Below are 20,771 nucleotides of genomic sequence, written 5' to 3'. Positions count from 1 at the left end.
GCCGCCTGGGTAGTAGACAGAAGAGAAGTATTGGGGAAGGTGGATCATGTTTCAATCAGTATTGTAGTAAGGCGATGAGAGGGGCGAGAATAAAGCAAGGAGTGAGAGATGAGAGCGAAAGGAGGATTTAATTTGTTAGCATCTAAATCACCCAACAACTCGATCGAAAAAGATGACCTATACATGCATTGTGAATATGCGAGTCCCTCCCATCGCGTTCATGTTGTGGTTGATTACGAGATGGAATGGCTGTTGGAATTGACACTATCAGTACAACTTGTCATGTCTGCTCCTCTCACATAATCTATAGACCTTCATAGTTGCGTAGATAATGCTAGGTACCATGACATGAATGAGCCGGGAGAAAGAGGCCGTTTGTCAAACAGCCATGTGTCTTTCCTCCGGGTCCGTCAACTAGAGACATACACACAGAGTACATGTGATGAGTCTGTCATGAATTAGCCAATGGGTAAGAAAACGGCAATTGATTCAAGGAAGCTCATTGCAAACACGGATAATAACTGATTCATCATATTCCCCAAGCATCATTATCTATATGATGAGCCGGAATAGTGCATACTAATACACGCAAGTATCCTCTTTCCACCTTGAAGATCGACAAACCGGATATGACGACCATCAAGTGGGTGGGTGGGGGGGCACATGTTGGTGGTTAGTTAAGTCGGGAAAGGCCCACCTTCGAGAGCGCGTGGAAAAAGCAAAAACTTACTTAGATAAACCTTCCCCTGTCGTTTGCTTCTACTGTGTAGTCTTGGTAGTGTTCTTTCTGTTTCTGCCCCCCTCCCCCAGCCCCTTCCCCGGCGGGATGGGCGGGATGGTGCCAGAATATGTACGTAGTATGAGGTGAGAGACCGCGGCTTTCATCCCCCCTAGACTAACAGCTTGACAGATTGCGGGCGCACCTTATCAGCCAGTGGTCCGGCCGATACTCGTTGAATTGTACTTCTCTATCTTGTCGTCTTGCCAAAGATCGCTCACCTCCAAAAGTTTCCCACACACCATCAGCTACACGGTGAGAACAGGAAAGAAGGAGAGAAGATGCATTTTCAGTGTGGCTCTTGCTCCCGGACCTTTCCGGCTGGTTGTAGAGCTCGCGATAATCACTGCTCGTCAACGGGCCACAACTGGCCGGCCTTTGAGTGCGATAGATGCGCGGCTTGCTTCAGGTCCGAGCAGGCAAGGGTCCAGCATATGGATATAATGAATCACTTCAACTTTGAGTGCCAGTTCTGCAACATGACCTGGCCAACGCAATCGGCGTGTCAAACACACGAGCGCGAGGGGCATAACTACTGTCATGATTGCGACAGAACGTTCATGAACGCCAACAATTTGAGACAGGTATGGTTGGCGTATCCCTGACCAATGAATGTGTTACTCGAAGAAGAGAACTAACAAGACTGATCAGCATCTCAACTCCCGTACACACGTGGGTCAAGGCATGAGTTGCCCTTTCTGCAAAGGGAGCTTTACCACAGCTACCGGCCTCACGCACCACCTCGAGAGGGGATCATGTCCGAGAGCGACAAACCTGAACCGTGATACAATATTCAGAGCTCTTCGCAGCAGGGACACTGGTGGCGTCATTACCAACAACTTGCTCGAGTGGCACGGCGACGGGCAGTACTCGGTCACTGACCGTGCGTACAATTACAACCGCCGGGCCTGGGAATGTTATTTATGTAATCGACTTTTCAATAGCAGCCACGGCCTGAACCAGCACCTGAACTCTGCTGCTCGTAAGCATATCCCGCCAATCCGGTCTGTATGGAATGAACACTCGGCTGACCATGAATGCTCTGCAGATCAGTCCAACTTGTACCACTGCCCCAAGCAAAGTTGTGGCAAGCAGTTCAAGAACCTGGCAGCAGTCATCAATCATCTCGAGAGTGAATCGTGCGGCTACACACGATTTGCTAATGTTCAGCAGGTCGTTCCCGGTGTGCTGAGTGGACACAGGATGATTGGCTTCTAATGACAGCAGCGGCTTCTTTCCAATTGATGGAGATCGGTGCCCGTACTCGATATATGCTAACAGTCAACAAAATCGTCCAGGCTGAATGAATGGTGCCAAGCTGGACAGCGGAGCTGGTCCGAGTCAATGATTGTCTTGCTAGGCTTCATGGGGGCGTCTTCACTGCCATCAACCTCAAAGACACGCTAAGGCGTCGATAGTCCATCTGTTATCTCCTGAGAATATGTTACAGATTCATGAAGCCTCGCTTACAAGGCTATGTCAGGTAGCCATATCGCACTCCAATAGTTGTTTTGGGTCCGGATCGGGGATGACATATATTAATGCCGGAAAAGGATAGGAAGGATATAGCTTACTAAAAGGCCGTGGATACATTGTATGTTGCGCCCAGGTTCCGTTGAGATTCACGCATTGCAATTATTCTCCAATGAATTGCTTAGATATGGCGCTGAAGAATTGGCATGCCGTTTGAGCATTGCAGTTATCGAGTTGAATGCATCAGCACATGCCAAAGAGAGAAGTTATGACGTCCGTATGGACTGCTAGAGTGTGGACCCCGACAAGCCAGTGAGTGAGTGGTCCACTGATATGAGTCTTAAGAAGGAGCAGAGGATGGAAGTATTTCATTGTAAGGAAGTTTGAGTGTTCTGATCAAACGTTGGACACGTGTTGGAGTTGTGGTTTACTTATTGCAGTGCTGGAGAATATGCAGCGTACCTGAAGTATGAAGTCATAGGTCCGTCACTGTGCTTGCCTTGCACCACTCAAGTGATTGGACAAGATTTAATCATCCAGTTTGAGAGTGATACATTTCTCTCTCAACTCTGACATGCTCTGTAAACTTGATTGAGAAAGGAAAAAAAGGTTCACGTCTTCCTTACAGATTACACTACGGTCCAAGGAACAAACAGAACATCCAACACCATGGCTTCCGACCTGCCCAGCAAGGACCAGCTCCACCAACAAGTTGTCGACGGTCGACCGATCACCACATCCGAGGTCGCAGACATTGCTCATGCCGAGTTTGAGAGATCAGATGCCGGCCCGATCAAGGGCGGATCCGCAGCCACAGCCCAGAGCTTGCATGATAAGCAGCAGAACTTTTTGGAAAAGGCCGGCGACATCGCTCGCAAGTATCCTGGTGAGGTCACGAAGCAAGATGCTGCTGAGGTGCAACGCGCAGAGGTATATATATAATCTTTCACCGCTTTCCCACGTGTTGGTGAGTGGGTTGTCAGTAATAGCTAACCAGAATTCCATTTCCAGGCTCGACTCTTGGGTGAGCGTCCCGGCAAGGGATCTACGTCGGCCAAGGTGCAGTCACTTGCAGACCAGAACGCTGCTTCGATAGAAAAGTAATGGAAGCCAAAGAATCAAGTTCAAAGGCTACCACCATCTCGGAGCCGAGTTCTACCTTCATTTTCTCCCTTTAGAGGGCCATGTATTCGTATTCTGGAAGTTTGGACTGATGTCACCCCATGGCGAATGACACTGCAACGGTGACCTTCACCAGGTCAAGTTTCGAATAGATCAAAAAGCATTGTTATTCCGCCCAGAATAAAAGGAAAGTAAAGGGTTCAGGCAGAGGAGAAGGCAAAGTCTATTACTGCTAGTATGTGGTTCATGGTCAGACGACCCCGGTCCTGGAAAATAAAAGGAGTTATTACCACAAATAGTTCAGCTACAAGTTTCCATTTGGGTGTAACCTTTGCTAACATCGGGGGCCCGCCCCTTTAACGATCTTGCGATATTGTCGTCTCCACAATACCCGTCAAATGGCTTGGTCGTTGTCTTTGGCGAAGTTACCACTGGTGCGCTTGAGATGCTGGCGACTCTCTAAAGTAACACTGCTGCCGAGGGCAAGAGAAAAAGTCCTCAAGCTCCAGCTCAACTGACCAGAATGACGAGGGCCGACGACGCTTCATGTCCGAAAAGAGAAATCCGGGGGCAGACGCTCCCCAAAACTAGAGACCCCCGGTCGCCGGGGCAGGGGTCCGGGCCCCTGTCGCTGGATCCGGTATTACGAGCAGCTTGTTTGAGATGGGAGATTATACCCCACAGTCGGCACTTAGACAAGCTCTACTCCAAACGACCAGTCGAAACACCAAAGAGTAAACGGGTCCGATGCGGCTCTTCCATTCGTGGAACAAAACATGGACGTTGAACCTAACGCCCGGTTCGGCCGGACCACGACGGAGGCTGAAAAGAGCTAACAATACGTCGGTAACCTAACCTAGGTATGGTTTGGTAAAATGAGAGTAGTACTAGGTTGGGTGCGTGAAGGAGAAGAGGATAGATGAAGTAGTAGTATAATCTGTTTGCCACGGCTGACTTGGTATAAGTCGTTGGGATATCCCTCTGCAACTTGTCGATTGATCACTCTGCCATTCACTCATTCTCTTATCCTTTCACCTCTTGGCACTCCTCTGGCAGCATCTTCCCATAGCCACTTACACATCATCAGCTTTCCAATATGAAGTTTGCAACTTCTCTCGCCTCCATGGTGCTGGCCGCCTCGAGCGCCTTTGCCGCACCCACGGGAACCGAGCCCACGCCGACCCTCGACAAGCGCGCCACGACCATCTCGTGCGACTCGTGGGGCTCCCTGGTCACGGGCGGCTACACCATCTACCACAACAACTGGGGCGCCTCGGCCGCCACCTCGGGCTCCCAGTGCACCTACTTTGACTCGCTGAGCGGCAGCACCGTCGCCTGGCACACGACCTGGAGCTGGGCCGGCGGCTCCAGCAGCGTCAAGTCGTACTCCAACGTTGCCCTCGAGAATGTCAACAAGCAGCTCTCGGCTGTCTCGTCCATTCCCTCGGTCTGGAAGTACACGTAAGTTTTTCTTCTTCTTGTTGTATACATATATTCTTGAGGGGGGCATGCTCCCCTTACAATATATAGCCCCCATCTCCCAGACAAGACGTTGGCAGTTTTAGAGACTGATACACGACGAAATATAGTCAAACCGGCAGCAGTATCGTTGCCGATGTAGCCTACGACCTGTGGCTGGCGCCCACGTCGGGCGGCACCAACGAGTACGAGATCATGGTGTGGCTGGCGGCCTACGGCGGCGCGGGCCCCATCTCGTCGACCGGCAGCGCCATTGCCACAGTCACCATTGGCAGCTACAGCTGGAAGCTCTACTACGGCCTCAACGGCAGCACCAAGGTCTACTCGTTTGTCGCCACCAGCACCGTCACCAGCTTCAGCGGCGACATCAACCTGTTCTTCAAGTACCTCACCTCGAGCCAGGGTGTCCCCACCTCGTACTACATCACTTCCCTCCAGGCTGGTACTGAGCCCTTTACTGGCTCCAGCGCTACCCTCACTGTCTCTGCCTACAGCATCTCTGTCTCATAAATGGCATGAACAAGCCAACAAACAGAGGGAGTTTGGGTGTGGAAGATGCTTGCAAAGTTCAAGAGTTGGAAAAAAAAAAAGTCTTCATATGTAAATATTGGCCAAGCCGCCGTTGATGACATCTAGTTGTCCTGTTTGATGTATATACTATTCGCTTGCCGCTATCCAGTTCTTGTTTCCATGATCCACCAGTGAATAATTTCGATTAGACTTGCAAGTTGAACCATGATTACAATGGGGATTCACAACTGTGACTAGAACATATTGTCTCGGCGTCTTTTGTACTGATGAAATGCTTGGTGCGTGACAAGCTTAAGGTCAAGGGCCTTTGATCAACCATTGTGAGGACAATTCCAAATTCTGCAGTCTAGTATCTCGAATAAGGCAATTTCGATTATTGATTAATCAGATAAGTTATTCTTCCTATATATCCCAAAACTCCCAAAGCAACTAGAACAACATGCCCAGCAAGTCTAAAACCAAAACCAAGAAATCTACAAACACAACCCTCTGCAGTATCATCCTTCCCATACATGAAATTACAAACCCAAGATCTGAGAATCTCTAGTATCGAGGTGGGAGACCTTTGTCCCTCCAACTAGGCATTCTCCATCTCAAACATTGGCAGTCCTCTTCCTGTTTCCTCATATCCCTGCTGCATGACCTACGCAGCAATGAACAAACTGTCATACATCTCCAACTCGACCGAGACATTGATATCCAGGATATCATGCGTCTCTCCCAGTACAAACCAACAATTTGTTTCTTCCGTTTCAGTCGTAGTCGTCGTCACAGCCCCATTGCTGCTGCTGCTGCTGCTGCTGCTACGCCTATACGTAGCCCCCACACACTCGAGCGCGCGACCCGACCGCACCGCGGCCACCGAACACGCATCCAGACACGCCGGCATGTCCGCAACGACCCGCTGCGCCCTCACGGCGCCGGGGTATGCGTGCAGACTGCGTCCGCAGCCGACATTGTAAATATGGTGGAGAGCCTCGCGGACAGCGGCGTCGGCGACGGCGTCGTCGCGGGAAGAGGAACCGCTCCCCAGGAGACCGCCTAGCAACTCCCCGAGGCCCAAGCCCAGGTCCACATTGACGTCTAGGTGTAGACCTAGTACGGCCAGGTGGGCTTCGATATCCGCTGTCGAGAGGCCCCGGATGGAAGTCATGTCGATTTCGTAAGTCGACTTTTGGCAGTACTCGGGCAGGGCGATGACGGGGGTCGTGGTGTAAGTGGTGGTGCTATGGGAAGCCGAACCAGTGCTACTGCCGCCGCCATTGTGCTCGTCATCTTTATTGCTGCCTTGATTGTGGTTGCCGCTCCCGCCATTGTTGATGATGCCGAAATTATTCTTGCTGTATCCAATGACATTGTTGTTGTTATTGCCGTTATTATTGCCATTGTTGCTGCCCGAATTATGATTCCCATTCCCGTTGCCATTGATGCTGCCATCACTGTTGCCATTGCCGTTGTGGTTACCGTTTCCGTTCCCCGAATTTGCATTTCCGTTTCCATTGCCATTGACACTACTGCCGCCATTGTTGTTGCCGTTATCATTCCCATTCCCATTTCCCGAGTTGCCATTCCCGTTGCCGTTGCCATTTCCACCAATGGGCACCTGCGGCTTTGGAGGGCTGGTACGGACGGGCGCCGGTGGTGCATATGAAGCCACGGACGACTCGGGCTGCGTGGGCGTGACGCAGATCTTGTCGGGTAGTACGTCGACGTGGTGCTGCTCCTCGACGCTTATGTCAATATAGCCGCACCGGCCGAGCTGGATGGCGGCCGCAATATCAATCGAGCATGATCCAGTTGACGGGAAGAACTGAAGGCTGAGTTGGGTCAAAATCTGGGGCGCCGAGGATGCCATTATACCGTGGCAACTACGCGAACGCTTAGTCTTGGGCAAATGAGGTTCTGGATGTAAAACCAAAGGACAAAAAGGTCTATGAAAGGGTAGCAGGCTGATCTTGCAAGTTGTATTATTGTTATAATGATTGGAATTCCGAGAATTGGAAATGTGAGTGTTGTTTGATTAAATGATGATTGAGTAATGACTGATATGATGTGGACCAAGTGATTGCGAGTTCATCTGTCCGTCTTATACACTTCTATTACGCTCGACTACCGTTGATCATTGGTCCCAGCCCTTCAAGTATCACAATACTGAGGCGCCCAAAGAAGCAATCGCCAGTATCCCTACCTGGAGCCGATATCGACCATGGCCCAGCTGGACGTGACGCCTTGTCTCAAAACTGGCCACTGGATTTGTCCTTGGATGTTGTAAAGGGTTCGGGTCACCCAAGTTTCTGGGCGTGGCTGGGTGGTGATTAGCAATAGAACACGCTACAGTACTGAGACAGTGCGTCAGACCCTGCTGGCGCAGGGCAAACACTACACTATTTGCAAGAGCAAGGAAACATTGACAAGAGTGATGTATTAATTTCAAGACGCCATGCACCATGTTTGATAGTGCGTACAATGATGTATCAAAAGAGACGCTCCATGATCCCAAGGTGCCACATAATGGTGGTCCGCCCGCATTCCATCGTGTACCAATCAAATCCATGATTCCTCCAAACGCCAGAAACAACCTTTGCAATCGCTGAGCGACCCAAAGGTCGATATCGTCACTTTCTTAGTTGTGCACATAGCCTGTTGACTACAGTGCGATATAATTCACAAGCTTAAGCGCCACCGGCTCTAGCAGTGGGCTTGTTTGCTCTGCGTCCGAGTAACGTTGCACCATCCAGACTCAACTCAAATGCACCCTTTGCCCTGTTGCGATCGCGCACCTGCTGTCGGGCGGCCTGTGCCACGGCTGCACTATGTTGTCCGTAGCCTCTAGCCTCCTTCTCGGGACGCTCGCGCTCTCGTCCACGTTCTTGGGCCTTACCCAAGTTCGTGTCGCGCATACGCTGTTCAAGTTGCGAAGCATCCGTCTTATGGACATACTCCGGATCTGACTTTTCATCCTCTTCCGACTCATTGAGATCAGTAAGACGAGATGGTGCTTGTCCCTTGGAACCAACTTGTTTCCTGCGCTTGGCTTCCTCCTCCTGTCGGTGTACTGAATAACCAACGTCGAAGATTTCACGCAGATTGACAGCTCCTGGAGAACGGAAGTCCATGCGCCTGTCACCATCTGCCAAACGTCCAGCATCAAAGGCGCGAAGGGTGTCACCGTTATTGAGAGCCTTCTTCTCCTCACGGGGTGTTGGACCAGAGCCCTGGCGGATCCATGGGTGGGCCAGGAATTCGGTGATGGTATATCTCTTCTCAGGGTCGACAGTAAGTAGATGTGAGATCAAATCTTGTGCCGACTTTGAAATGTCGTCCCACCACGGCGATAGGAAGGTATACTGGCCCTTCGCAACCTTCTCCGTGAGGACCTCAATACTCTCGTCGTAGAACGGTGGGAAACCGCAGAGCAATGTGTATAGCACACAACCCAACGCCCACATATCGACAGACTTTGAGTACCGCTCATCCTTGACAATTTCGGGAGCCGTGTATCCCACAGTTCCGCAAGGCGTCATGGTAGAATTCTCCCACACAATCTTGGAAAGACCAAAGTCGGCAATCTTTATCCGGCCAATTCCACCAGCGCCGGTACCTGAAATGAACTCGCCCTCGTCGACCTTGTCCTCATCTCCAGGTTGCTTCGGCTTCGGTACCTTGGAAGGTACCACGGGTATCGGCTCAAACAAAATATTCTCAGGCTTGATATCACTGTAGTAAAGGTTAGTCATGATGGTTGACATACGTCATCATATATGACATCATTCAGCGTCATTTTGATTTTGGTGCAAAACGTACCGATGAACCACGCCTCGTTCTTCGTGAAGATATTCCAACGCGTTCGCCACTTGTGTAATGACATGGCGCGACAAATCTTCACTGAAGTACGTGAGCCGCACAATCTGGTGGAACAGTTCGCCGCCGGGTGCAAGCTCCAGAATGATGTAGTAATATTGCCGAGATTCCGAGAAATCAATGAGCTTGATAATGTTGGGATGATCAAGTTGGCGCATAATTTGAACCTCTTTGAGGATATTCGCTCGCTGGTTATCGTGTCAGTAAAATGAAGTATGCAAAGCTGAATGATCGAGAACAGCTCGACGGCATGGTGAGAAGGGAATAGAAAAGAAATCAAAGGCACGTGCGTCAACACCACAGGATTGTCATAAAAATGCAGAATAACATAGGGCTCGAGAGAGTAGACGGAAGGAAAAGAAAGTTTCTCGCACCTCTGCAGCCTTTGGCACCTTTTTGAAGTCCGGGTGTAAATGCTTCTGGCCCTAAGATTTGACCACTGGTTGGTATAAGAATTTTTGAGACACAAGGAAATATGGGACAGCACGAGAAGAACATGACTGTGTTGACGACGACCAGATAGAGGAAATATGTGGTCGGCGACACATTACTCAACCGCCGGCAAGACTCACCTGCATGTTGTTCATTTCGAATTTCCTGACCACCTTGATAGCGACTTCGCCAGCATCGCCAGTGAGGTCACGGGCGCGATAGACATTGCTGAAGGCGCCATCACCCATTTTCTCGGTAAGTTCCCATCGCTCGAGTCCAGGGTACTTTGGGAATTTCGAACGGCTGGCCTTCTCCTCCTCGACAAGCTTGGCGACGTGGTGGTCCTTGGACTTTGATCCATCAATTCTCTGCTCCGCGTGGTGTGCAGCAACGTCATTTGCTTGAGCAACACGGTTATGGGCATCTCCCGCACCGGGTTGGACAGAGTAGGCCTCTGGAATGGGTTGTACTTGGTGTGCAGCGGCAACACCACCGCCGCCGACGTGCAGGTTGGGTTCAGTTACATGAGCCATTGCCTTGTGTTGTTGCGCAGGAACATTTGTTGGTGAGTGATCGTTTTTGCGTTGAGAATCGTCGTGGTTGTTGTTTGTCCTGGCCTGCTTGCCTATAGTTGGGGAAAACAGATGATGTCAGTGGGCACGTCAATGCCGGGGGGGTTGCAGGTGCAGGGAGTGCTGCGGAAGTAAGATTGAAGACACGGCAGCGCGAACCACCACAATTGAAGGGGGGGAAGGACAAGAAAAATCAAAAATAAATAAAATGGAGAGCAAATTCGGTACGGAGAAGACGATCACTATTACTCCGGTGCTAGGGGTCTTGTCTGTCTGGGGCAACAGAGCGGAATGGGGGAATTTCTGCTCTTCTGTTTCGTAAAATGCGCGCGACTTACCATGACGGATGAAATTTTTGAGTTGCTGAATCGTGGACATGATTGCTGAAAGGGTGGGAATTCGTAAAAAGATGCGAAAAAAATAGAAGTAAATAAAAGAAAGATCCAGAAAAAAAAAAAAGAACCAGAAGACGTCACTCCCGACGTCGCTGCTTCTCGCCTTCCTCACTTATCACTGGGCTGTGCAACAATGACAAAGAAGGGGCTTCTTTCTTTGCAGCAAGTACCGTCAATAAAATCGAAATGACGATGCCGTCAACCAGACCGCGCGCAAATTCGTAAGGTTTCCTTAGAAATTGGTTGCCGTGAAGTATAGAAGGCTGGATTAGAAGGGGGAAAAAACGGACAGGCGTTTTTCTTGCTTCCTTTTTTCTCTGAAGTGTCCAATCTCTCCTGCTGCTGCCCAACACCAGCATACAGTTGGCAGGAGATGATGCAAAGATGGGCTCTTTCTGTGGGTCTTTTTTTTTTTTTTTTTTTTTTTTTTTCCTTTTGTGGCTAAAGACAGAGGCGGGGTACTATTCTTCGCAATCAAATCTAATAATCTTTGGCGGAGAGAGGCTGATGTATGGGTAGTGCTGATCGTGTGTCGGTGCGACGACTGACTTGTTTTCCAACGGGCGAAAATCGAATATGGATTGGATGAAAGCGTCCAGAAGGTCCGGAAGGAATAGTTTAAAGGTTAAGGGGGGGATTATGAGTGAGCAGTAGAAGAAGGAGTAGTAGTAGTAGTATAATCCGGGTCTGAGGTCAAGCTACATTTGAAGCTGGCGGCGCCAGTCGGGAAAGGGTGGGAAGGGAAAAGTGACGATGATGCTACTAAATTGCGACGGTGCCAGTGGCCCTGATGTGCTAAAAATGCCTGGCTTTCCTGGCATTCGCGACCCTGGAAAACCAGTAGCCGGGGGTGGAAATTCAGGCCGTGCGCTATGATGTAGTGGCTCTCGCTCACTCTCTGTCTGCCTCTTGGACCGGGCTACATTACAACAGGTACGGAATACATGCATACACTACAGAGAAAAGTGGCAAGGCTGCGTCAAATGATTGATAATTCATTGTACCATACCTAATTCCAAGGTCCTAGGTATCAGAAACCCGGTGGCTGACAGGCAGAAGCACTGCTGAATCTGGGACGAAAACGGACAAAAGAGCGAATCACCGTGGGGCCATGTGCCCAGTGTAAGGTGTTTAGGAGCATTTCCGGCGCGAGCGCTTCTCTTCTGCATTCTCTCTACATACCTACATTACGTACTTACAGGACGAAGGGAAACAAAGTAGCTCGAATCACCTTTAGTCCACATGGGGAAGTATACAGGCCGTCAAAGACGCTAAACGATGACGACTGGATACCTGGAAACTCAAAGACAAGCCGCACAATGGGTCAAGGATGAAATGAGATCGCTAAGGTCAAACGTCCCGTCAGCCCAAGAAAACAAATGCGACTTCGATCTTTTCTGTGGCTTGCCTTGTTTGTGATGATGCTACTATTATGCTGGGTACACAGTACACACGCTACATACTGGGCCAAACGGGCGGCTCAATTCGTGAATTATGATTAGCTTGAGCCTGTTCGTCATCGATGATAAGGATCCTCGACCCGTGTGCTACATGCATGTCTGCTTTCTTCCATCACGGCCCGGGATCGATCTCTCTCCTTTTTTCTCTCTCTCTCTTTCTGGAGAATATGTTTCAAGGATGACAGGCTTGAAACTAATGTAGCAGAGATATGCGCAGACGGGCAGGTACTATGTAGTTGGTGTGGACAATAGGCGGACTGTTTTATGGATGTGATGTAGAGGGTGACACTTTTGAGTACGTAGATCATCGCCATCATCAAACCTGCTAGTCTTGGCCCGATACCTAAAGCCTGAAAAAGCTCAGCTCATTCACTGCCCAACCCCATGAAACAGCCACTAATTAAGCATGTGGCCAAGAGGCCGGTTTGGCGAACTAGAGATCAAGGTAGACATGATATCGCCAATGTAACCTGCAGAGTATTACGTCGCGTGTACTCCATACATATTTATTCACCTGCACACTGGGCAAACTGGCAGGCCGTGTCATTGGGTTCGGCTGGTGATCTTGCTCCGCCTTGGTGAATGGGCAAAAAAAAAAAAAAAAAAAGCCTGCCGCCAATCTGCTGATAACTTTTCTTCAGGAGCGGAAAGTATTAACATTTGCTGACCAATATTAAACCCTCTCGATCTCTCCTTTTTCGAATAAGAGATCATGGGTAGATGAGGGTACGATGGTATCACTGAATCATTGTACAGAGACTGACTATTGCTGATGGGCGTCAATGAGTCTCCGCTTGGGTTCGAATCACTCGTGGACCCCTTGGCAGATCGCCAGAGAATAAAAAAAAAAAAATCTGCTGGCTTTGAAGGACTGGGCGACGCGGTGCGCGATCCGGATCGGCTTCACACATGGACAGGCATTGCACACACGCGCGCGCAACATATTACGCGCCCGCGAAGGGATTGCCAAATGGCATTCTTGTTTCTGCTCCCTAGGCTGATTTCCCCATGGCCAAGCTGGGGAACAGATAAAATGCGTGGACTCTTTTGTTCTTTCTTGCCTTGCACTTCCCTTCCTTATTCCATGGCACCACATCCCCGAGTGGGTTTTGTCAGGAAATTCCCACCCCTCCAACAAATTTAGTGTCGTTAGGTCCCGTCCAATGCAATGCATGACTCCCAGAGTTCTTCGGGGGAGAGCAAGAGAGAGTTGTTCGACGCCTGGTGTTGCTTAGCGAAAGGGTCCAATATGACGTAGGACCCATCGTCATCCACCAGGCAGACTTGCCCCTCCAACATTCCTCAGCTAGTACAGACTCGATCTAGTGACCATAACTTCTCGGCTCTGATTGGACAGGTCTGCCATATGTGGATACCCTTGACGCATGAGCCCACAGTGGGTGTCCCATCAGGGGTGGTCCGAGGTCTTTGTCACGTCTTTTGATCCATGCTGCCATCGGCCGGGGGTTGCGCATCGTCATGTTCCTCGATTGCCCATTCTTGCTGTGCTACCTTAGATCTTGGCGCGTAATATATTCAAGCCTGTATGTGGTAGATGATAGGTCGTAGCTTGACAAAGGGCCAAGCCTCACCCACGATTGAAGAACTTGCCAAGGTTTTTGAGACAAGCAATTCGACTTATACAACTGCCAACTATCGGAGAACGCTGACAGGGTTGCGGAGCGATTTTCCCTGGCATGAACCCGAAATCTAATTCTTCAGCGCTGAACTGGGTTATGTAAAGTTACGCTGAAATGAACTTCATCTCCCACGATACTTTTCATGCACGGCAATTGCTTTGCCCCTGATGAGGGCGACTACCGTCTTCTGGCAGATCAGATGCCTTGAACAGAGCACCCTGATAAGGTACCTCCAACCAACGCCCGGGCAAACTTTGATAAACTGTATACTCGACAGACAGCCAATTGACAACCGCAAGGAATTCCGAGCTCAAAGTCTGTCCAAGCAAATCGAAAAAGCACGTGCTTAACCTGGTTCCAAGATGCCTAAAGACCCTGTCATTGCCTGCCCTCCGGAGCTCCTTGCGCTACCTTTGCTTGGTTGGTCAACGCATCTGCGAAACATAATTCAGGGTGCACCAAAAGAATCGTGGTGTTTTTTTTTTTTTTTTCCCCTTGCTCCAAGCTTCGACACAGGCGATCTTGTCTGTCTTCAGAGGATTAATTGGCTTCTCCACCCGGTTCATCGGGTACTAAGACATTCCCCATTATACCTCCAAGGCAAGCAGGCAAGTCAGGTTCGGCAGGGCTCGCATCAGCCCATTATAGCCCACCAGACCCAGATGCTTCTAATGACATCCCAGCAATATCCCAGATAGTAGACTGTAATCTAGATGCCTTGAGACATTTGAGTTTGATGCAGCTCGAAACTGGATTTCTACATGTTTTCAGTAGACAGACAATCATCACAATCAGTCAATGGAATGAAAAAAAGGGAAAGTTGTCTTACAAATGCACATTGGCGGAATTGACGTCACCTCGATTTCGGATTGAGGGGGGAAATTGCGCCGCCAAAAAAAAAAAAAAAAAAAAAAAAGAAGGGTCTTTCAAGCTGCAAGGACAAAAGCTCCGGCGCTTTTACCATCTAACAGCCAACTGCCCGCAAAGCCGACCGCCGGCTTTTTGCGTCGGGACTGAAATGAGAACCGACCACTAGCGTTGCGCTGGACCGACCTCGTCGATGCAAGGTGAATCCGTAGTCTACAAGGTATAAACTCACTGGCTCCTGGTCGCGACAGCCGCGCCGACGATGCTCCATGTAAAAGCGGTTCAATGGATCAAGGAAGGGATGTTGCGTTGCTAGAAGAGAGCCTTGACACCAAACATTTTCATAACACGTCAAAAGCTTTGCAGCAATTCTGCATCTGTCAAATCCCAAGGCCAAAGCCGTTGCGCTACGTCAAGCCAAGCGGCAGGAATCCGGGACAGTTTTGCCTTGGTTAGAGTGGCTCATGGCTCCAAGATACAGAGATCTTACTCGCGTTGTCCGGATCTTTGTAATCGGCCATTCCTCCGGTGGAGCAATACAAGTGAACTGAGTTGTACCTGACAGCCTAAGAACACCATCTCAACGCTGCCCAAGTGACCAACGCTATTCTCTAGGAAATAAGATCAGGAATAGCAAAGTGAACCCGCTTCAAGCACTACCGAAATATGTCATTCCAAATAAATGTATGAAACTCTTACCCCATGGCCATGGAAATCAGGTTCAATATTCAACAAGACTTGTGGTCGGCTTAGCAAATAAATATTGTATGTTCATTCACAGATCAAGCAAAAAGACTTCCCTTCATTCTCTTGTTTTATTCATAGAATCTTCACACCTCACACGCAACTACCTCATGCATCCACGGCATCGACACTCGGTGCATACATTATCAAGACAAGATCTCAGTAATGACCAAAAGTCTCCTATGGATCCGCATCCATCCATGAATCATGTCAACGATGACAATGCAGCAGACATCTTTTATATTCTAGAGCATAAAATCAGCTATTAAATACTGATTATCTGGTACACTGGAAGTGAACACAATGAAGCGTTCAACTTTCAATGGGCGAGCTGGATCAGGCGACTTGGCACCATTTCTCATGCTAGCATAAGATTCTCAAAGACGGAAGAACATACCAAGAGTTTAATTCTCGCGGAAGGCAGACTATGAATACTGCTATCAACCACCTGGACTGGTAGTGCAGGGTTCAGAGTCCCAAACATGGCGGGCAGTAGGAAAGCCACCCTTGTCTAAAGGGCTCCTGTACTGCGAGACTATCGATAGCGACACATCACCACTCATGAACACAGCCGTGGGAATCCACACAAGACCTCCCTCTCAAGTGAGCGTATCTACAACGCTACTGGCGAAACTTTTCAGGGCCTTGATTGCCAGATTTAATATTGGCTCTTAATATCGACCGAGATACTAGCCCTGCTTCGTAGATTACGTTGACATTAATCAACAACACCGCCCTCCAAGCCCTCGAACAAACATTATACACGGTCAAGGTCACATTCCGGGAGTGAAAAATGAGAACGATTCGATTGATGTTTTCCTATTCAATCATCTAAGCACGAAATTCTTTCTAAGGTTTTCCTCCACTGGATGAAAAACACAGCATGAACAGAGCGTTTTGTATCTGGGTAATAAAATCGAAACCGGGACAGATGATATAATCTTTCAACCACGTTCAGAGTGAACTGAATCTGTTTGAACCTTGTACGACCCCGATTCACCGGGAAACATATTGTTGCCTTGAGCAAAGCAAACTCCTTCATGGCCTTTTCGTGTCAGTCGTGGTCGATACAGTATTGTGCGATGTTTTCTCCGCCCAATAATGATGACACCCACGCAAAGCCACTATCCTTGACATGCGTTCTCGCCATGTTCAAGCACTGATTCTGACAGACGCAATTGAGAATCGCGTCGGGTTGGAAATGAACTACGGTGCGGTCGATGGCGTCGAGAGATAGGAGATGTACAGCAATCAGTGACACGATGCGCGCCCTAGCGTCCGGGTCGAGAGACAGTAGCCTATATCGTGTCCCGCTGGCGTTGAGGCCCCGGCGTTTGGCGACCAAAGACATCAAGTTTGTGCTGAAGGTGTTGGGAGAGGCAGTCAAGTTCCTTCTCCTCGTAACTGATCCTGGGATGCTTGGGTAGATTGGGTAGATTAGGCGTGACTGGTGATCGGTAAACCTTGCTCAGTGGGCAAGTCGACTGCCGTTATTGTGTGCCTGATGAATTTAGATATATATTCATGTTCTCTTTGGCTGGATACGCCAAGCCGATACAGATTCGCGTGTGACAATATTATTGGATTAGAAGGACAGAATGGAAGGTGATTCTCAGGAACTTGGTGTGGTCGGATTACTTGTTCAGATGGAGAGTATGAGTGGTAGGTTTTTTGTTACGATGCAGCCGGTGCTAGACAGAAGGTAAACAAAGATATTTATACAAGAGGGAGGTGGAGGACAGATCCTTCCTTCGAGTACCACCCGCCGCCCGACGAGCAGTTTACTTGTTTACTACCAACTCAGATTTCGTCCGACCCGGTGAAAAAAGGCAATCGTCGCCCATGAAAACACCTATCCCGTATTTAAGCTCGGGGAAGCCCATCCCTTCCATGAACATTACGACCCATTTGCAATTTCCATTGCGAATCCGCTGTAGTTTCCAGCGTGTTGACTATACCCCCAAAGAGGTAGGTACGGTCACCTCCACCCAACCTATCCATTCCCAGACGTTTGCCGTGCGATATACGGATTGTGGGCCTTTTCTCAATCCTGCTCTGCGATTCCCCTGTCTTATTTCTTTCTCAATTTTGTTCCATCGAGGAAAAAAAAAATTGGGGAAAAGGAAGATGAAGAGAATGGAATACCAAATCGATGCGCGAGAAGCAGTCAAAATGAAGATCAGTCGGGCTTTGGGGACCGGTCGTGGTCACCAAGCACGTTTGTGACAAGGGCCACGGCGACAGCGCTCTGGAAAACGTCTTACTCCAAGATACCCAAGATGCCCGCCCAATGCTGCTTGCAGCTGAGAATAAAAACAGGCCAGGCCTTGTTTTCAGGAGATGCAAGCTCGTGTCGTTGATCAACCCAAAACTTCACCTCACACGCAACGGTATAATGTTCCAGCGCTGCAAGCCGGAACCCTCCTGGTCATAGTTTCCCTAACCTATCAAGAGTGAGCTGATTCTAGTATCTACAGCGCCGATAAAATCAAGGGTGACACGCCCTGCATTCTTGGAATGCTGAAAGTCGTTGTGCATCAATATTTGGCCAAAACCAAAGCTGACTTGAGTGTTGCGCTCATGGGTGTTCGGCACAAATCCTGGGTATTTGAACAATCTCAAATGCTTCAGAATAGGAAGTGCATCATGAAAGTCGGATGGATTTTCGATGCATCTCCACAACTGCTGGAGGTACTTGATGCTCATTGCCAAGGATGGCGAACATATCTACATGATAATGACCAAAATAGGTCACATTCACCAAAGACTCCAACTCCCGGATCTGGTACGTATGACAGTGATTCACAAAGAGGTCATGTTTGCTACCATCACAGCTCCCGTCCGATGGACCTTTGTCTTTTGATCACGTCAAGTTTGTGAATAACTTCCAACCAACAAGATATATGAACTGCCCATTCCAGGCCTCGAGATTTTACTTTCCTTCTCCCACATCAAGTAATATTTGAAAATCTACGAGTCTTTCCAATACACATCCAAGCATCACCGTTACGGCTATAACCATAAATATAAAAAAACTAACATGTCATCCACATCTAGCTACCACACAGCCAAGACGTCCCAGAGCAACAGCTCTGGTAGTGGGAGCAGCCAAGGCGCCTCGACACCCGTAGTCGGCGAGTCTGCCCTGGGCATTGGAGCCACGCCCAACATGAGCCGCAGCCCCAGCGGCCAGGGCAATGCCGGCTCCGGCTCCGCTGGCGGTTCAAGCGGCAGCTGGGGCAACTTCAGCGCCGATGTGGGCGGATCCAACTCGGGCAACTCGGGCAACTCGGGCGATGATACCAATTATGTTTGGGCTCACCGGCAGCGGCAGCAGCAGGGTGGTGCAGGCGGTGGTAATGCTGGCGAGGGCTCAAGTAGCCATGGACAGCCGCGACCAAGTACATTTAGCTAGATTATGTATCTAAGTATCTATGCTGGGAGACAAGAGCAGTGTTCAAGTGAGGACTTGGGAAATCGTTTCAAGACACAGAGCAGGGCGTACGGGAGAGAGAGAGTTTCTTTGGCAATTTCACGTCAATATATAGAAGAGAATACGCTTCAGAGACATGCGCTTCTTCAGCTTTTGAATCATTCGTCTGTCATTAATTTGTGCCAGATGATCGCTCGTATGCAATATCCACTCATTCCCGACATGACATTGAATATAAAAGGCCAATTTATTTAAAAGAGCAATAATCGCTCGCTAATAAAATCAAGCAAATGCCCCGACGAGGGCCATGAGTGCCGCACCGCTTACCACGGCCAGAAAGGCATGCGTTCTATGCTTGCCCTTGAGCGTCTTGTAGCTCTTCTCGGTCAAAAAGTCCTCCGCGAGTAATTGTACCAAGCCAGCAAACAAAAGCAGTCCGCTCGAAATGGCGTTCATGAAGCCAACCATGAGGAGACCAGTTTGTGACATTGGATCGTACATGTTATGAACAATCAAGCCAATGACTTGGCCAATAGGGGTCGTTGTTCCGTAGGCAAGAACCATGAGCCATGGCCTGATCGAGTGTTTTGGGAACTGAATGGCAGCGATTCGGGAACCCAAAGCGAGGCCCTCAAATGTCTGATGGAACGCGATTGCAATCAGAAAGACAATGAATGGAGGACCTGTAGCCACTGATACAGCCATGCCAATAAATACCGAATGAAACAGAATTCCTGCTTCCAGCAACAAGCATTGAAGCATGAGTCGCTTTTGTTCCTCGGGGCTGTGGGTTCCGGGAGTCGGGGGTTCCGACCTATTTTGGGCCGCATTTCCAGCAAGCGGCCGTTCGTCGTCCTCGGCTCTTGGATCAAGCTCATCAAGGTCAATATCGAGGTCGTCCTCATCATCGTGATCTTGGTTCTTTGATAATAGATTCGCGCCAGAAGCAGGAGCGGAGAGGGGGGTAGAGCCGGGTAGCGGTGATACTCCGGCCATGAGGCCGTCCCGATCACCGAAATCCTGTAGCGCAATGTCGGTGGGCCTATGACTTGAAGCCCGTTTCGCTGCAAGCCCGCGGGCATTGCCGTTTGTGTGCAAATGGCCCTGTACCTGCTCACCTTCGTCGTCCGAATCCCATACGTGCGCGTGGTTATGGGAGTGACCGGCGCCTCGAGTAGTGAGGTAGGATTCCAAAGCAACTACGACGAGAGCAGACACCATGGCAATCAGGCCGGGCATGGGCCGGTAGCCCTCGCTGAACACATACGGCAGGCATGGATCGTTCAATGAGGTAAACGCAGTCGGAAGCAAGTGGACAAAGGCAGTAGCGAGGAGCACACCAGTTCCAAAGTGCTGGCATAGAAAGATGATGCGGTTCGAACGGCGACTTTGCGATGCTCGACGGGAGAATAACGGGAAGCCACATGCTGCGAGCAATTAGCGACTCTGGTCATTGGTGTATGGTATATTGTTGTCGGGTGACATTGTACGCACCCAGAGTGCTCAGAGTCAATATCAAGACCAATGCAAAGATATGCAATGGAGTGTCGTACGAGCCCCTATCTCGGCTACCACAAGCCGGCTTCTCCGTGGGTTCCGTGGCATCCTGCCTTCTCGTGAGTTCGGCCAGCAGAACATGAGTTGGCAACCATGAAATGTCTGTAGAGTTGCGCGGGTTAGCCTGCGGTCCAACTACAGCCATGTGTCCATGTTGAAGTATGCCGAAGTATGGCCATGCCGGGATGGGAGGTCATTCCCGCCCTCAATGCATGTCTGAAAACGTACCTCGGCCAGCGTGTTCCTGGGAACCATCCATGTCGTCGGCGTAGGTCGTGCAGCGGAAGCTTGGGTAATCGGTTACGGTTGTCGTCCGACGGCGTCCTCCACCATACTCCTGTCTATCCGCAGTCGAGTCCAGCAAATGCCATTGGGCATTCGAGTGTTATGATACTGGCGTAGAAAATGCTACTTGGTTTGAAGGATT

General features: G+C 49.6%; 7 protein-coding genes across 7 annotated transcripts; 4 read left to right on the top strand and 3 right to left on the bottom strand.

Moving 5' to 3' along the window:
• Positions 1 to 1,257: 1,257 nt before the first annotated feature.
• On the top strand, positions 1,258 to 1,996 carry PFICI_13618 (uncharacterized protein; the record flags this gene model as incomplete). Its single annotated transcript, XM_007842199.1, has 3 exons — positions 1,258 to 1,362; positions 1,430 to 1,760; positions 1,827 to 1,996. The coding sequence occupies 3 exons, from the start codon at positions 1,258 to 1,260 to the stop codon at positions 1,994 to 1,996; spliced, it is 606 nt and encodes a 201-aa protein (XP_007840390.1).
• Positions 1,997 to 2,920: 924 nt separating this feature from the next.
• On the top strand, positions 2,921 to 3,355 carry PFICI_13617 (uncharacterized protein; the record flags this gene model as incomplete). The annotated part of the gene is made up of 2 exons (XM_007842198.1): positions 2,921 to 3,181; positions 3,263 to 3,355. The coding sequence occupies 2 exons, from the start codon at positions 2,921 to 2,923 to the stop codon at positions 3,353 to 3,355; spliced, it is 354 nt and encodes a 117-aa protein (XP_007840389.1).
• Positions 3,356 to 4,469: 1,114 nt separating this feature from the next.
• PFICI_13616 (Xyloglucan-specific endo-beta-1,4-glucanase A) lies at positions 4,470 to 5,362 on the top strand (the record flags this gene model as incomplete). Its single annotated transcript, XM_007842197.1, has 2 exons — positions 4,470 to 4,834; positions 4,963 to 5,362. 2 exons carry the CDS (start codon positions 4,470 to 4,472, stop codon positions 5,360 to 5,362), a joined length of 765 nt encoding a protein of 254 aa, XP_007840388.1.
• A 664-nt stretch (positions 5,363 to 6,026) lies between these two features.
• PFICI_13615 (uncharacterized protein) lies at positions 6,027 to 7,238 on the bottom strand (the record flags this gene model as incomplete). The annotated part of the gene is made up of 1 exon (XM_007842196.1): positions 6,027 to 7,238. One exon carries the CDS (start codon positions 7,236 to 7,238, stop codon positions 6,027 to 6,029), a length of 1,212 nt encoding a protein of 403 aa, XP_007840387.1.
• An 817-nt stretch (positions 7,239 to 8,055) lies between these two features.
• Positions 8,056 to 10,626, bottom strand: PFICI_13614 (uncharacterized protein; the record flags this gene model as incomplete). Its single annotated transcript, XM_007842195.1, has 5 exons — positions 8,056 to 9,100; positions 9,188 to 9,432; positions 9,619 to 9,669; positions 9,817 to 10,301; positions 10,587 to 10,626. 5 exons carry the CDS (start codon positions 10,624 to 10,626, stop codon positions 8,056 to 8,058), a joined length of 1,866 nt encoding a protein of 621 aa, XP_007840386.1.
• A 7,768-nt stretch (positions 10,627 to 18,394) lies between these two features.
• On the top strand, positions 18,395 to 18,769 carry PFICI_13613 (uncharacterized protein; the record flags this gene model as incomplete). Its single annotated transcript, XM_007842194.1, has 1 exon — positions 18,395 to 18,769. The coding sequence occupies one exon, from the start codon at positions 18,395 to 18,397 to the stop codon at positions 18,767 to 18,769; it is 375 nt and encodes a 124-aa protein (XP_007840385.1).
• A 300-nt stretch (positions 18,770 to 19,069) lies between these two features.
• PFICI_13612 (uncharacterized protein) lies at positions 19,070 to 20,603 on the bottom strand (the record flags this gene model as incomplete). Its single annotated transcript, XM_007842193.1, has 3 exons — positions 19,070 to 20,214; positions 20,282 to 20,479; positions 20,573 to 20,603. 3 exons carry the CDS (start codon positions 20,601 to 20,603, stop codon positions 19,070 to 19,072), a joined length of 1,374 nt encoding a protein of 457 aa, XP_007840384.1.
• Between the last annotated feature and the right edge of the window lie 168 nt (positions 20,604 to 20,771).

The sequence above is a fragment of the Pestalotiopsis fici genome, assembly GCF_000516985.1.
Source record: "Pestalotiopsis fici W106-1 unplaced genomic scaffold PFICI_Scf_11, whole genome shotgun sequence".
NCBI lineage: Eukaryota > Fungi > Ascomycota > Sordariomycetes > Amphisphaeriales > Sporocadaceae > Pestalotiopsis > Pestalotiopsis fici.
Note: the sequence above shows the minus strand (reverse complement) of the source record. Positions and strands in the feature narration are given on the sequence as shown.